Source organism: Triplophysa rosa, linkage group LG22, assembly GCF_024868665.1.
Source record: "Triplophysa rosa linkage group LG22, Trosa_1v2, whole genome shotgun sequence".
In the NCBI taxonomy this organism is placed as follows: Eukaryota; Metazoa; Chordata; class Actinopteri; order Cypriniformes; family Nemacheilidae; genus Triplophysa; species Triplophysa rosa.
In genome coordinates this window covers 1,871,913-1,889,081 of record NC_079911.1, presented here as the reverse complement: position 1 = coordinate 1,889,081, position 17,169 = coordinate 1,871,913, and the positions used below count along the sequence as shown (strand labels likewise).

Here is a 17,169-nt window from a genome sequence, read left to right as displayed (position 1 = left end):
CTTTGAGGTTTCTCATGTTTTTACAGTTTTATCAAATTTAATAAAATAAATAAATAAATCTGGAAATCAGTTTACATTTTGCGGATGTTTTAATTATATTATTTAAATTGAATAATTGTATACCATCACACATCACCCCCCCACCACCAAGAAATTTAAAGCTCATTTACACAATCACAAGATGGTTTTTTCATCCAAAGTCATCCCACGATCAAACCCACAACCTTTACACATTTGCTCTAGCAGCTGAACTAAAGAAACACTGCAAATAAAAATGATGAACATAGGAAACAAATTACTTTTTAAACAGCAAATAAATAAGAAAGATACATTTAAAGATACACAAAACTAACAATTCTAAAAACAACCGACAGCTGTTAACCGGACTATATAACTAAGCTCTTGTTTAGAGTAACATTGTTTGTGCAAGTAGAACATGATCATTTAAACATACAACATCATTAGGTTAATAACGTAATAATTTTCCTCATTTTAATTTATAAATAAACATGAATTGAACTGAATTGAATCACAGTTTTTCCTAAACATAACACAAACAGACAACATGATGCTTTGATTAATATGCAAATAAATATTTTGGGGGGGGTTAAAATAGAGAAATTCATTTCTAAACTTCATACATAATAACACAGCAGATCTTCATGTTGAACACTTATCAGTAATGGTTCAGGACATACGCAGGTTTGATCTATGCCTCTTCTTTCACAGCCGGTTTATAAATTACGTTTCGCTTCGAATGTCTTTTATACCTGTAGAGAAAGGAAAAAATCTGGTCTTTGTGTGTTGAAATAATACAAACACATCAGATGTTGACACAAGTGTGTTCTTGCTTCGAGTGGTTAAATATCAACTTAAATGTGTGCTGGAGTGAATTCACACAGAGGTATGAACATACTTTGAGTACTTTTTCCGTTGTTGATATGCATACATTAAGAAGGCCAACAGTGTGACTGCAAAGAGAACTCCAAAGACAATAGCCAGAACATCCCCTGTGAAAATAAAAAAACTTCCAAATAAATAAACTGAACCATTTCATAAATTAAAATATTGATATTTCAATACAGGCAAACATACCTTTTGAGAGTGCTTCTGTGGAGAAAAAAAATAAATATAAAAAAAGGAATCGCATGAAATAACAAATTTGGAACACACTTTACAACATATTCATTTTTAGGTCAAATGTTGCTGTGACAGATGAAGAGATTTTTTCACAAAGATGAATAACTTGGTGGGGTCAGAGACTTTTTCCATTGAAATAGGTATTGTTGCTTTTTCAAATAACATTACAGCACATGAGGCCTATTTGATTGGTTTGTCAATCACAACTGTCAACTTGTCCCTTAGTTACTTAAAAACAAACAAAAAGTGGCTGGACGATAAAATGCTTTTTGGAGAAAAGACATGTGGCACCACTGCAAATATGTTTCAAAACCATAAAGCTTAAACATTATACAAGTTAGAATGAGTCTCTTTTGACAAAACATTTATTAACTTTTCAAGAGGGTCAATGGTAATGGAAATGTGCATGTATGCAGTATACTACCACATCAGTAGACCCTACAGGACATCAGTTACCAGTGTGTTGCTTCTATTGATTGCATATGAAAACAGCTTGTTTGCTATTCCTCTTTTGCTACTTCAAATGGAATATACACTGTAAAAAACTGGTAATTTCCCAGCAGCAGGGGCGCCAGTAAAATACCGTAAAGTAACAGTTTTGTCACATAAAATGACATGTTTTTCTTGTAAATTTGCAGTGTTTTCTGTGATTTGAAGTTTTTACAGTATTTCACTGTAAAGAAATCCAGTAAAAAAACAGTCATTTTTACGGCAGCTGGGGCGCCAGTGAATACCATAAAATAACAGTTTTGTCATGCAAAATGACAATGTTTTCTTGAAAATATGCAGTGTTTTCCTGTAATTTGACCGTATTTCAAAAATACGTGAAAAATCTGTAAAAACAGTACAATTCTTTAATGTGACCTGAAGTAGCACAGAAATATTTGTGGCCAAAGCCAACAACATTACATGGGTCAAAATTATCGATTTTTCTATTATGCCAAAAATCATTAGGATATTAGGGAAAGATCATGTTCCATTAAGATATTTTGTAAAATTCCTACCATTAATATATAAAAACTTTATTTTTGTGAGTGAATGCAGCAAAATCGCTAACAAAAATGGCCGGAAACGTGCCTACAAACCTCACTCACTGCTGCCCGCTCCTTGAGAATTACCCACTCAAGTTTGGTATCTGTGTAAAGCTTAGAATTTCTGCTTTCAGGTTTTTCTACTCTCTACCACGTCATTACTGTGATAAGCCAATAGAGAGCGTTAAAACAAACCTGTTTCTTCTTAGCAAGGGCCTGCTACAGCGCCTCTGATCACCAACTTCGATTTTCTCAATGTTTTGATTTTTGGTACCCTCAAATAGTTGTATCTCGATCAAATATTGTCCAAACCACACATCAATGGAAAGCTTATTTATTCAGCTTTCAGATGATGTATAAATCTCAATTTCGAAAAATTGACCCATAAGACTGGTTTAGTTGTCCAGGGTCACAAATGAGTCTGTAGTCCTCACAATTTACCCCATGGGTAAGTCATTCTTCATGTTATTAATGTCCTGTCTATACTTTAGATTAAAGGCGAATCATTGGTCATGTAAACTTACCGTGAGTTTCACTTGATTCCTTTATATTGGCATCTTGAGTTTCAGACAGATGTGCTCCTCTGGCACCTGTTCAAAACACACACAAAATCTTGCATCGTGTATCTCGTGGTTGTTTGTTAACCGTGCATTCGTGGGGAGCTGGAGATTAAATGCATTTATATTTAAGTCACTTCCATTTGTGTTTTATAAGAGCTAAACGTGAGTGAAAGTATATTTGACGTACTCCCTGCAGCAGCTACTGTTTGGAAAGACGTCAGAACGTTTCTGCCATGCAGAAGTTGTGGCGCTCTGAAGTTTCTGGATAAGAGTTTGTTGTGTTCTGTTTTCAGTGTGTCCTCCAAAGCAGCTAGCTGGTAAAACGAAGAACACAAACCCATGAGTCTCTCCACTGACATTATGATGTTTAATATGAGGTTGTGGGATCTGTTTGTGACCTGTCTTCTTGACACTCTGATGGTATCATTGAAGAGCGTCCAGCTGACCGTCTGAAAGCATGGAGGAGTTGTCAGGGAGCCGTTGTACCTATAAAACCTCTCCAAACTGTTTGGCAGAAGATGGCGGATGTTAAAAGCAGGAACCTCAGTGTTGGACTCTGAAAGAGAACCATCAGATCAGTTTAGACTGGAACTCCACAACAGTCAGAAGCATCTGATTGGTTTACGTGTTGAGTTCTCACCCTCTCTGCTGACGTCTGTCAAAGCAGACAAGATCTTTTCATAGTTGTCATTTTCATGAAGGCCAATCTGTTGAAAAAGAATGATTGGCATCAAATTCCATTCTCTGTGTTGGAAAATGTTACCGTAGGCAGAAGTTTGTAGTTAACACGACTTACACCTATGAATGCTCCCAACACGACCAGTCCATCTGCTTTACTGGCGGCCTCAGAAAGATTTGGGTATTTGGAGTTATAATGAACCACATGAATCTGGAGAGAAGACAAAACACCTATTTGCAGGTCACTTTTGAAGCTAAAACGTAGGATGAATTTGTCACAGATTAATAAACATATCCATGTATTTTAAAAGAAGAGAAACATGCTGGCACATGTGAATGGAGTAGGCGCTATGGACTGGTGTAGTAGTCACTAAAAAATGACAAACAACTTTGGAAAATCTTTGTTCAACAATATTAATAAAGGTGTATAAAGAGGTTACACACGAGTTGTGTAATTGTGTAGAGGAAGATTGGGATGACCGCTCACCTCGGCAGGGAAATGAATGTTATCGATGGTGTGTTCTGAACCCGGCACCTCTGTTGTACCCCAGTGGAAATGAAGCTGAGCTGCGACATAAATCTGATGAAATCCTCTGACAATACGCATGCTGTTCGGCAGAGACAACTGCACTAACACAATACAACAATCACATGATTACTAAAGAATTTTTTTCAACCTGTATCACTCTTAGAACGCTACATGTAAATTGTGAATAAAAGTACAAAAATACAAAAGCAACAACAAAGTTACTAAGTTACGGTGTGGTTTTTAACAAAGAAAACCGCAACTTTGACCGTGAAAAGGAAAGAAATGAAATGTGTGCCGTGTGCAGATGGCAAATGTTTGCTTTTTTCATCAGCTGAGTTATTATAATGATGTGATGTAGTGTTCAACTGATGACATTTTCCAAATGTGAGACGATGATACAAGTAAAATCAAGTGTTACAAGGATCACAATGTCACAGACATTAGACATTTACGCAGGTGATATCTCATATTGTGACGATCCCTTGTTTAAAACCTTTCTAAAATCTACTAGAACATGTGTGGAGCAGGGACAACATCAACATTATACTCCTGTCAAAATGACGCTGCACTCTTTCTTACTTTTTCATAATCTAAAGAACCTTGTTTCGCCACAAAGAACCAATTCAGTTCTTTATGGAACCAAAAGGTTCTTCTACACTCTTAAAAATAAATGCACTTAAAAGGTTGTTCACAGCGATTTTTGGTTCCACAAAGAACCATTCAGTTTCTTACTTTTTTCTTACAAGAACCTTGTTTCGCCACAAAGAACCTTTTGTGACACAGAAAGGTTCTTCGGATGTTAAAGGTTCTTTATGGAACCAAAAGGTTCTTCTATGGCAGGGCCACCCACATCTTGGATGTACTGGGGGACTGTGGGTGAGAAAATTAACAGCAATTTCATTTTTGGGTAAGCTAAGGAATATAAAATACAATTAAAAAGACAATATCCCTTTATCACGAAAAAGCACAAATACTGGATGCAATATATGACCTATAAGTAACTGCAACAAAAACAATACAAAAGGAACAAAATGCAATAAATAGCAGAATAAATAAATAACAGAATACAAAATAACAGAAGAAATGATGATATTGTAAAAAACTGGCCCGCATCCTATTTATACTTTTGGAATCTGGCCCTCAAAGAAAAGTAGTTGAAGACCCCTGGTCTATGGCATGGAAGAACCGCACTGTCAGGTAAACTGGGACGTCTGGTCACACAGCACACGAATTTCAATTGATCAACATAAGACTGTACAGCGAGATCTGACTTACATGTGTGTCCATTGTTGAGGAGGGAAAGAGGAGGCGTGTCTGTGAGGTCATAACCCTCCAGATGAATCACAGGAAGTCTGGGATCATACGTCACCTGACGTGTGTTTAAGTTAATAGGAGACTGAGATTTTCCACCGCAATCTACATATGAAGATAACCACGAATCTTGATCTGAACCAGACAATTAGAATGATTAACATGATGAAAATATTTGAACGATATAAATCTTGATATTATTTTATTTCTTAAACCGTTCTGATCAAACTTAAACACACTGTAATTTGCTTTGAAACTCATATCACCTACTGCCCAGTTCACAAATTAAAATGTGTAAATCTGATAACATTGTTTAGGTATTTGATCAGGTATGTTAATTATTCTCTAAACCTTCAAGAGTGTTTGACCGCCAGTACATTACACGCTTTTGTATTTGGCTCTAAAAGCATCTCGTATGTATTGCGTCACTAACAGGTGATTTTTATCTTTATCTCAGTTAATGAAACACTCATGAGATTGCATTAGGACTATAGCTCAGTGTCTACAGAAGAGCTTTTATACTGTTTTGAACGCGATTTGATATGTTGCTGTCATGTCATGTTAATATGTTTGTTTTATCTATATAGTAATTTATTCCAAATCTGAGTCTGTGTCATTCATAAATTGGTTAAAGTCTCTAAAATCATTTTAGACAAATAAGGATAAGTTAAATTAGTTGTACTGCATGTCAGCCCAAAGAATATTAAATAAAAGATTTAAATTACTAACTGGTTACCAACACAAAACTTTGAATCCATTACTTTGTCATGACGTGACCACGACAGGCAGATTAACTCACGAGGAATTTCACTTTGGTCAACAGATTACGTTGTCGTTACGTAACAGTCACGTATTTTGGCTAGCTGGGTTTTCTATCCAAATCTTCTATATTCCATTATATATCTAAGCCATTGTACTAAGAACATATTTACCATGGTAACCCCAGTGTTGCTGATGAGAGGAACCTGTGGAACATAAGAAGAGATTCTATCAGAACAAAACAAAATATAACAAAAATATAAAACCTAATATATAAAACTTTCCCGTAGCTCAGTGGTTATAGCACGGCTGTAGCAACGGCAAGGTCATGGGTTCGATCCCAGGGATTGCACATACTCAGAAGAAATTGTGCAGTCCAAAGCGTCTGCCAAATGTTCAAATCTAAATATTGAGTGTAAAAGCCATTTGTAGTATAAAACATAACATAGCCCTCAATCTTATTCTATATGTCGTTCTTATTTCTTGTGAATTACATAACTTCACACTATCTACTTTACGCTGTAAATAGAATGTACACGCTAGTATACTGAGACATTTGCTAATCCAGCAAGGTTTCTTTAATGATTTAATTTATTATTATGTTATTACTAATTTGTCAATTATACATTATACACCTTACTTGCGTATACATTTGATCAGTCTTAGTCTACACATACCACAAACTGACGTAGATTTGTGGGGGTGTGGTTACACGAGGCGTTTCAGGCAGGTCTGAGTGAGCATTCGCCTTTACATAGAATGCATCTTTTGTCCCGACACTTTCATTTTTGCAATTTTACGTGTCTAATACATGCATGGGCAACACACCAAAGACACAGAAAAACAAGTGTTCGCGCCATATGACCCCTTTAAGAGAACCTGGATTGTAGCAGGTACTAAAACTCATTTTATCACAATGGTCAAAAGACATTAACCAAAACCCTTTACTCATTTAGTGATGTTGTTCTACCAAACATTAAAAGTTGGTGTTTTAATGTGGACTTCCACATCCCACCGGTGTAATGAAGACCACAGTCACAGAGTCTGTACACCTCAGCAGTCTCACACAATCTCTTCATTGAGTGAACACACTGAACACCAGCAATGGCCGAGACGCTGAAGACATTAACTACAGCAGAAAGTAAACGGCTTCATTGTGTCCTGAGAGCCAAAGCGGTTTCAGATGTCCGACAGGACCGATGACAGTCTGAGATCTGACTGGGTGAAATATCTCAAGTCAAAAGACAGTAGCCAAGCTATGGGTGGCCGAAAGAAATACATGAAAAAAACTTGATCTGTCATTACTTTATAAAGCCGAATTTGGATCCGCCAACTGAACTGACACTAGCAATGAAAGCTGGTCCATTTGGTCTATTTGTGAGCCCGTCTGTTGCACGAAGCGTCATAGCAAAGAGAACTTTAATGCGCATATAGGTATAAATGACCAACTAAACACAAAAATACTTCCTTTGTAAAGTTTGACAAATGTACTGCCAAACAAATGTTCTGTTGTGTGGTAACAGAGAAAGAAAGAAGGCAAACAGGGGAAATGTTGCTTTAATGAACCTTAATCAGCTGCCTAAAATGTGAGAATGATGAGATCAAATATTTCAAACAGTGTCTCCACTGAAATATATATCGATTGATGCATTAGTGCGCAGTTTGTTTTTTAAGATAAAGGTGAAATTCTGTGTTTGTCTCTTGCAGTGGTTTTGTATGGGTCACAAACATTTATCTAAAATCCATTTCGATGAAGATACAGTATCTGTACTTTAGAATCGGCACTTTACAGTCTCCGTGGTATCAAACAATAAACAGCATTTGATTTCCTTACACACCCGCAGTCCTTCTCGCGCTTATGCTCATGCACACTTCCACAAACATAGATTATCCACACTATTTCACTTTTATTAACACTGTAAACTATACAGTTTCTTATATTCTTATTTTCTTTGAATATGTTTTATACGTTTCTGTCAGAGTTTTATGTTGAAGGTTGTGTGAATGGTGAGTTAAAGATGTTGCTCTCAGTGGGTTAAGCGACATGTAGACCAACACGACTCCATGAGCAACATAAAAAAGCATTTAGAAATACATGAAAAATGGGTTAAACTGAACTACAGAGTTATTGATATGATACTGACAGAAACTTTTGGTAAAACGTATCTGTAGCTATAGGATTAACTATCTTTTTATTATTCATAATTACATTTTGTTGAATATTTCCCTATGAACTTAACAAACATTACAACAGTAATGTCAGTAGTCAGTATTCAACCTTAATTATCAGCACAGCAATAGAGCAACTTCAGATCCAAACAGTTCAAGATGTGCCATGCTCGAAAGTTATTCACATTACTCATGTTGCTCAATAAATATTTGCTGCATTTTAGAGGATCACAGCATATCACAGATCAAAATTCATGATAACAAATTTTTTTTCAATAAAAATAATGATCAGTCAATTTCACCTTTATTTTGTTTTTTTCCTGGCCAATGAATCATACTCAAAATATGAGTGTATGGAGACATAGAGACAGTTTGTAACCATTGTAGCAAAATTAGAAAAGAATGATTTTACAATATTGACATATGTGAAGAATTAACATGATATCAACAATCATGTTTTTTATATTAAGGTTCTTGACACTGCTTGTTACAAACCATAATTTATGAATTCTGTGTCATCGGAGGTCACTGACATTGTTTGATTTAACAAAAGTCACAAAAGTTTTGTTCATTTCACATAAAAGTAGTTTACCAATGTCTTCACAATAGGCTTAGATATATTTTTCTATTATGAAAAAGAAATTTTTTTTTATTTGTGCTATTAAACTAAATGCACTTCTCAGAAATTTACATATAAGTACACTGAAATACTGAAGTACAACGTACTGACTCTTATTATATTTGGCCTAAAAAGTATATACTTAATTTCTTCAAAGTATAATGAAGTATTCTAAGTATACTTGGCTCGTAGTTGCTTGTACTCGTTTATTTCAGTAGCTTATTGACTATTTTTTTAACATAATTTAACACACGGTCTTATACACATGCATGTAAATAGTAAGTCAGCTTTGGGGTGGAAAAATTGAAAGGAAATAAAACATTCGTGAAAACAGAAGTTGAACTTCATTGTACACAGCGATCCGAAGAATTCACCTAATATCTATTTGAAGTACACTATAGAAAACAAATATGTAAATAGGAACATAAAAGTAACACTTAAAGAGCAAAAATGATATATAAAGGTACACTACACATATGAGGTTAAGAAAACTTTAGTATGGTACCAATGTTCTTTAAAATATTAGTATATGTATAGTATAAAAACTACTAGCATAACCCAAAACTAATAGTTTACTGGGAGTGTACTTCAAAGAGCAAAGAAACTTGTTTTGCTGTTAAATCAATTTCTCAACATTGATTCAACAACAAACCAAATATTTCTTTATATCTGAGAAGCCATCAGTATACTAATAAACTCACTTGTATAGCTGCAGTACACATACTCAAAGTTTACTACTATTACACTTAGGGGCAGTTTCCCGGACAGGGATTAGCTTAATCCAGGTAGTTAAATTAGGATATTCAAGTCGTTTTTAAAAACATACTTAACATTGTGCATCTTGAGACAAAACAATCGCTCTGATATATTTTAAGATATGTAAGTGCAGGTTGTTTTTAATCAAGACACCTCTAACATTTAGATTAATATGGGACTAGTTTTAAACCCTGTCCGGGAAACCGCTACTTAAAGTATACTTAAAACTTGTATTGTAACTAAAAAGTAAATGAATACTAAATTTAGTAGTATTAAACATATTTCATAAAATAGTTGAAACTGTATACTGTATATAAAATGAATGAGATATTTTTGCAAAAGACAACGACACTTGTATGCAGAAGTGATTTTACACACCTTTACTGTGTTCTTCATCCCGTTCACTGCTCTCGTCTGACTCAGAGGAGGAGGATTTAACGGTCAGCACCTGACTCTGAAGAACATGAAGGATGAATAAAACTTCCAGCAGCATGCTGAACTGTTGACTTCTCTCAGGCAACCCGTCTGTCCACCCCGAACACAATCTCAGCCCTGTTTCAGAGACCCGGTGCTGAGCTTCACCAAATAAACCAATCACAATCCAGAAGCTGTTCAAGGTGCCCAGAACATCCTTCCTTCCTTTATTTCATCCTTTCCCTAAAGAGTTGGTGCGTAACCTAATCTAATCTCCCTCTCTCATGAACTACAAGCTTTCTCCTCCTTCTTTGAGCAAAGTCCAGTGTGAATAAACTCCAACTGACTAATGCTACAGGAGCAAAGATTCTGTTCAAACACTAAAGAGAAAACGTGTGTGCACTTTTTAAAGCGTTTAATTTGTCGAAATTAATGAACTAAATCTGACTGATGTTTGTAGTGCTATACAAAGGTTTTAAAAGTTCAGTTCAGCTTTTTAAACAGCATCTGAAAGATGTTTCTCACGTGTCCGCTTAGTTTAACTATACAAACAAAAACACACATTTTGGGTCAGGTTTGGGACACTGACCTTTGACCCTTTAAGAGGATTTATCCTTCTGTATTGAATCAATGCCATGGCTCAGCACTGCTTTGGTGGTTATGGTGAAGCCTGACGTGCACCTTTGCAAAACCTTAAATACACAACTGAGACTGTGATGTACACTATGAGCTGGTTCATTATCTGTGAATAAGCCGAGATCCTCACCTTGAACATTTTGTGTCTCAATAAATATATAAAAAAATATTCTTAGTGAGAAAATAAAGTGAGTCATTCTACCTTTGAAAAAGTATCTTCATTTACAGAAAAAAAGAAACTCAGACATGAACTGAGTTACCAAAGACGTCAGTGCTATCATAGACGAAAGAACAAACAACTGGAGCAGCAACCCACACACACATGCACATGTTTATATAAAAATCAAAAGTATTTGTTTAACATTAAAAAAACAAGATAGAGAATGGACATAAATGGCTCCATGGCATAGAACACATCATCATTACAGAGAAACATGAATGAAACCTCATGTTCAAAGAGCAAAATGTCAGTAGCGACTTGTGCACAAACATTATTTGTGAATGATTTTCAGATTATGTTTAAGAACATAACGCTTTGAATTTGCTTTTGACTGCGAGCATGATGTCATGACTAACAATGTTTGACTTCAGCATTAAGCACCGAGTAGAGGATCAGTATGCACTGCAGGGGCTCTGAATCAAAAGGACTGACATCTACGTTTATTTTGGACATTGTACATCTGTTTAACAAAAAAAGTGCTGTTAGTAACCTTGCCCTCAGTAATGACCGTGCGCTCTTGCATAAATATTCAAGCCAACTGCATTTCATATCCAGGTTACTCGAAACCTACATCGAATCGTGTATGATCAAATGCTTATTTTTGTAGTCTTGGTCCAACACAAAACGCATCTTAACCCTGTTGAAGAGAGTCATTGAGAAACAGAGAGGAGTTCAGGAGTCAAAGCAGGATTTCATGATGGCATCTCTGTCAAATCTGAAGCTGAGGAAAGACTGTGAGGAAAGAATGCATTCATATTCTCCATTATCTGAGCCCATCTGTCCATTAGAGCCATTTATATCACCAGCTTCATCTGAGGAAACAAGTGTGGACAACATTAAAACGACTCAAACTAATGCACTCATTGCTAAATAAACATATACCTGATATACAAGTTCTATATTGGTACAATACTAATATTATTAGTCCAATAGATTTAAACGTTTATTTATTTATTACTCTGATATTTTTGGTGCTTGTTTCAAGCGTGTGCAACAAGTCACATCATTATTTTTGTAGTGCAGTCTAATCTCTATATGGAGAGAGCACCACCTAGTGGTTGCAATGTCACGTGCTAATAACAGTTGTATAGCCGTATTAAAATCACCCCAACAGTGTTGCCAGGATGAACGTTTTTAGTACAAGAAGGCTATTTCAATTCAGAAGTGGTCAACTGTGACTGGACAAGGCAAAAACTGGGCTAACTCCACTATCATTTCTGAACACCACTACAAAATGGCTTCCCCCTCAGACTATAGACATAAGCTCATCATTTGGTCTAATAACTTCCAATAACATATCTTCTTAATGTTTGGTGACATTTAGGTGTGGCATGACAGCTGGTGTCAGATGGGCTGATTTGATCTCCAGTAACAGGGATTCATATTTTCCAGCCCTAATTTTAACGCGACTGCATCGCGTATTCAACAGCACAAATACATACCGGGTTCAAAGTTGTCCTGGAGTCTTCTGGGCTGAAGTTTCTTATCTTTCTGTAAGAAAACACCGTGTCAGTCAACTGAACCTGTCTTACTGTAAAGCAGTGATTCTCCAACTTTATAGTTGTAAGGCCCCATTTGTGTAGGGTGCATCGCTTTGTGCCCCCCCCAAATAAAGCCTTATAATCTTAAACTTAGAATTCTTGTTAAACTATGACATATTCAGGTATACAATGACGGAACCTTAATTCTTATTTTTCTCATGTTTGATTACATAAAATGTAAGATCAATTTCTATATTTTATAGAAAAAATAAAAATCAGGGGGGCCTCCCAGTTTGAGAACCACTGCTGTAAAGTACAGTAACGTGGGAGAGACTCACCAGGTGACTCACACCATTGTCTTTTTTCTTTACATTTGGAGAGTCCTGGTGTTTCTTTCCATCGCCTTTCACTTGATTCTGGAAAAACACATTTGAACCGATTACTGCATCACCAATAAACATCAATCTCTCTGTGCTGATGAGAAACAATAGAGTAACACTTCATATGAAGAATGAGTGCTATCAAATGTGTTTTTTAGGGAGTTATAGTGGGTTTTATAAAGTCAACTCAGAATCACCCATACAAACAGGGTTGGTGAACAAAACAAAAAAATACAATCTATAATCTATAAAGTGGATTTATAGCTTTAGAATTAAACCCCATTCTTTTCTTAACTGTTTCCTTTCGTGTTCATTTAGAAAGCCAAATGCAACATCAATCATCCCTACAAAGTGAACAACCAACCTTGGGTTCAAGCACATCTAACAATTCACTCGGAGCAGTTTGTCCAGAAGGTTTCGGCTGTTTTTGCTTTGACCAGGTGTCAGCTGACCCTGGAGATTCTTCCACCAACATCTGAGATTTTCTGGGCTTCGAGCTGAGAAACAAAAACAGCAGAGAAAAAAGTCAAGAACTCTCACCTAAACACAATGTTATGAGCTCAGAATCACGACAAACCAAATCGTAACGCGTCCTTTAATCCCAAATGTTTGAGAAAGCTAACTGAAAGCTGTGATTGTTGTACGGTCTCATTTGACATAGACATGACGCAGACATGAAAAGTTGTAGACAGCAAATGTCTTGACTGTCAAAATAATCGTACCGGAACGGTTTGGATGGCGTGCAGCCAGTAGATGCGAAATCCTCATCGCTGCTCGTCGACTCCCCTTTGTGTTTGGCTATCCACTCTCTGAGCTGCCTGCAGACAAAGCCATCTGAAATATACTCCAACCAAACAAACACAAATCCTTTTCACAGATAGAGACTCATTAAGGAGAGGAGAGACCCCCCTCATATGATTGTAAAGCGCTTTGGGTGTAGAGCAATACACAGAAAAGTGCTATATAAACGCCTCATTCATTCATTCATTCATTCATTAATGATGCAATGGGACACAAGTACCTCATAAAAGGAATAACCATAAAAAACTTGTTTGGAGCCAGTCCAAGCTTGGATTTAGGTGTCATGTCATTCCTGTGACAGGGCAGTTTGTCCACTTGAAACCATTCGATATTCTGTCAGGAATCAAGAGAGAAAAGAAATGTAGTGACAGATCTTGTGTGCAGGTAAAGAGAAGACTGAACGTTTACACACCCGTATTTCTTTTCTGGTCTTGGGGTTAAACTTTGTGTCTTTGGGAACTCCTGGTATAATATACAATCGAGCCAGCTGGTCAGAAATTCTCTGCTCGATATATTTTTTTTTACAGATACGATCTCTGATATCGAAGCCCGTCTCCTCCAAAACCTGCAGAGAAAATCACACGCATCAAAAGGAGAGATTTTTCATGACACTGCCCTGTGAAAGCATATTAGATATCACATAGTATGGAGTGTACCTCTCTGACAGCGCAGTCATGGTAGGCTTCATCTTCATTGACTTTGCCTTTAGGAAAACCCCAGCCAGACTTGGCCAGATAGCCCTGGACCAGCAACGCCTTCAGCGGAGAGAACACTTCATGAACACCACACATTTCTCTGCTACACGCGCTCAAAATCACGCAACATGGCAGCGGTTTACTCACATTGTCTAGCGTTTCATCAAGAATTATAGCACCAAAAGTAGGCACACCCATCTTATACTCCTTCCACTTTTCTAAAACCTTCTGGACATCCTCTCCTTGCGGCAGCAGGAATGGACAGTGATTAAAAAGTGATGGTCAAGTTAAGGAGAGAAAACAACAACCACTGAGAACGGTTAATACTTATAGATTGTGTTAGGACTGTCAAACGATTAATCGCTTCCAGAATAAAAGTTTGCATTTACATAATACATGTATATGTACTGTGCATATTAATTTTGTATTTATAAATACATACACAGATATATATAAATAAAGAACATTTATATCTCATTTCAATCATTGGTAAATATAAACAAATCCATCTAAATATTTTCTAAATATTAGGGCTGTCAAACGATTAATCGCGGTTAATCGCATCCAGAAAAAAAGTTTGTGTTTACATAATATATATCTGTGTACTGTGCATAATAATTTTGTAGTTATTAACACATACACATACATGCATATATTTAAGGAAAATCTAAAAATGTATAAACATTTATATATAATTTCAATTATTAGTAAATATAAATAAATACATGTAAATATTTCCTAAATATGTATTCATGTGTATGTGTTTGTATTTATAAATACAAAATAAATATGCACAGTACATAGACATATATTATGTAAACACAAACTTTTATTCTGGATGCGATTAATCGTTTGACAGCCCTAATAAATATATATACATATATGTGTATGTTTTTTGTGCATTAATATGCACATTACATCTAATATGTAAACACAAACTTTTATTTTTGGAAGCGATTAATCGCAATTAAAGTCCCCGTGAACCGGAAGTTGCGATCGTTTTTACTTCCGTATTTTGACGCATTTCCGAGTGAAATGGAATTTCGAATGAGAAAAAACAGTGAGCGTGGCTTTCGTCTTTCTTTGCGATTTGATTGGATGTATAAAAACAGCCGTTGCATTTTGAAATGATCGTTGAAGGGGAGGAGTTAACGGATGCTCCGCCCAAGCCATCTAACATACGTCATTTAAGATGGCTAGTCATTCCAGGACTTAAGTGTATTTTCAGATTTTAACTAAGATAATTTGGGCACACGAATTTTAAAAAGAGAATGACCCACATTGATTAACGAGTTACAATAAACGCTGCAATATTTCATGAAAAAAACGGCATTGTAGGGCTGGCTAAAATATCGATTCTTGGATTTTAATCGATCTTCAATTTAAAGAAACAATATCGATTCGGGAAATCGATTCTTAATGTACGTGCCTCAGAGAGTATTATCTGCATTTCGCCAGAGCATGGCGCCATTATTCAAGTTGAATTTTGAAATCTGTTTTATTTCTTAAACATGTTTCAAGTTGTTCATGATTTCACTGTTGCACATTTACAATGTTTTTCTTTTTACAGAAATGTTTGGTTCCTCAAAGTAAAAGTAATTCAAAACAGTTGTGAGCTCTGCTATTAACGTGAATGCGTATTTCATTAAAATAGCTGAGTTTGGGGGGGTTCAGTTACCAGCCTATTTATTTAAATATGGATTCCATGTCTGCAAAACTAATATTTTAAATAAATACTGATAACTAATCGATATTCAATCGAAATCGAAACCATATAAATGAGAATCGAATCGCCAAAATGGTCTCAAAGCCCAGCCCTAAGGCATTGCAATTTTTTATTTTGCTGAGACTTTAATCGTTTGACAGCCCTCGATGGTGTATGCATTTAATACACACAGCATATTCCCAAACATGGCCTGAAGTATAATTTTTAGGATATCAGCCTTGGCAAAGTCTCTTATCCCGCACTGAGGTAATCCTGGTGAATTCTGCATGCAGAAGTCCAGGTAAAACCAATGGGCGAGTTCAATCTGGAAGCAAACTCTGATGGCATTGTCCCTCTCTTCACTGGGGATGTGCAGAATAAAGCGACTGCAGAGCAAAACACAAAAGCATTCGTTTGTATTCAAAAATTAGCAATAATAATTAAGACCTTTACCTGTAAACTACATGTGTGCTTGACTTCTTGCGGCGGTGCGCAGCTCTCGCGATACTTTAAAGTCGATCGGTCTGAGCAACGCCGCAGGAAGTCGAAAACATCTTACAATCCCTTTAATACGCGAACACGATGGCCCAAATGGCAGCTGACTCGAAACGCGCCACAAAATGTTGCCTAGGGGTAATGTTAGTTAAGAAGGATTTTAACGAGTTGCGCGTCAGCTGGAAATCAGGTTTTGCAATACATCATTACAAAGTTCAGTGATCGTGTAACAAAGTCGGCTCTGCATTCCTTTCCCCATCAAATAAATGTTAAACTTGCAGATAATAATGACTTTAATCGCAAGTTCAGCTGTACATGTACGGTCTCTGTTTACCTACAAAGGTCGTCCAGTACGCCGTTAGGAATCTCCCCTCGTTTTGTCTCCATGTTAAGGGTAAAAACATCCCGAACAACCGAAACTAGTGCGGTCGATTCTTAACAGCGCAAAGCTACTGACCGTGCCTACTTCGCATTTATAATATACGATTAAAGAACATGGTCCTGTAAAATCGAAAGCAGTGCTACGAATTTATAACGACGACGCTAATGCTAGAATGCTAACTAGATAAAAATACAGACGCCGCGCATGAACAAAGGCGGGCGAGCAGGCATAGCAGCCAATGACAGAACGTATAAACTTCGCTCTAAAGTCCTCTTGACCAATCAGCTTACGTTTTACATGGTAGACATCAGCAAGAGCCAATCAGAGGTTGGCCATACAAAGCGACGCGTAGGGTAAGATGCTTGACTGAGTGGAGAGAATATGTTACAACAAAAAATAAAATAAATC

The 17,169-nt window shown here is 36.4% G+C and overlaps 2 protein-coding genes across 2 annotated transcripts; both read right to left on the bottom strand.

Annotated features, from left to right (window-relative positions):
• Positions 1 to 111: 111 nt before the first annotated feature.
• On the bottom strand, positions 112 to 10,797 carry ca9 (carbonic anhydrase IX). Its single transcript, XM_057321921.1, has 12 exons — positions 9,931 to 10,797; positions 6,182 to 6,214; positions 5,214 to 5,384; positions 3,897 to 4,039; positions 3,528 to 3,620; positions 3,372 to 3,438; positions 3,130 to 3,287; positions 2,919 to 3,045; positions 2,696 to 2,761; positions 1,096 to 1,110; positions 917 to 1,010; positions 112 to 770 (listed from the first exon to the last, which is right to left on the bottom strand). The coding sequence occupies exons 1-12, from the start codon at positions 10,043 to 10,045 to the stop codon at positions 710 to 712; spliced, it is 1,143 nt and encodes a 380-aa protein (XP_057177904.1). The 5' UTR covers positions 10,046 to 10,797; the 3' UTR covers positions 112 to 709.
• A 109-nt stretch (positions 10,798 to 10,906) lies between these two features.
• dcp2 (decapping mRNA 2) lies at positions 10,907 to 16,976 on the bottom strand. The gene is made up of 11 exons (XM_057321919.1): positions 16,714 to 16,976; positions 16,119 to 16,270; positions 14,327 to 14,454; positions 14,141 to 14,239; positions 13,897 to 14,049; positions 13,705 to 13,817; positions 13,406 to 13,501; positions 13,048 to 13,180; positions 12,642 to 12,719; positions 12,265 to 12,313; positions 10,907 to 11,634 (listed from the first exon to the last, which is right to left on the bottom strand). The coding sequence occupies exons 1-11, from the start codon at positions 16,764 to 16,766 to the stop codon at positions 11,495 to 11,497; spliced, it is 1,194 nt and encodes a 397-aa protein (XP_057177902.1). The 5' UTR covers positions 16,767 to 16,976; the 3' UTR covers positions 10,907 to 11,494.
• Between the last annotated feature and the right edge of the window lie 193 nt (positions 16,977 to 17,169).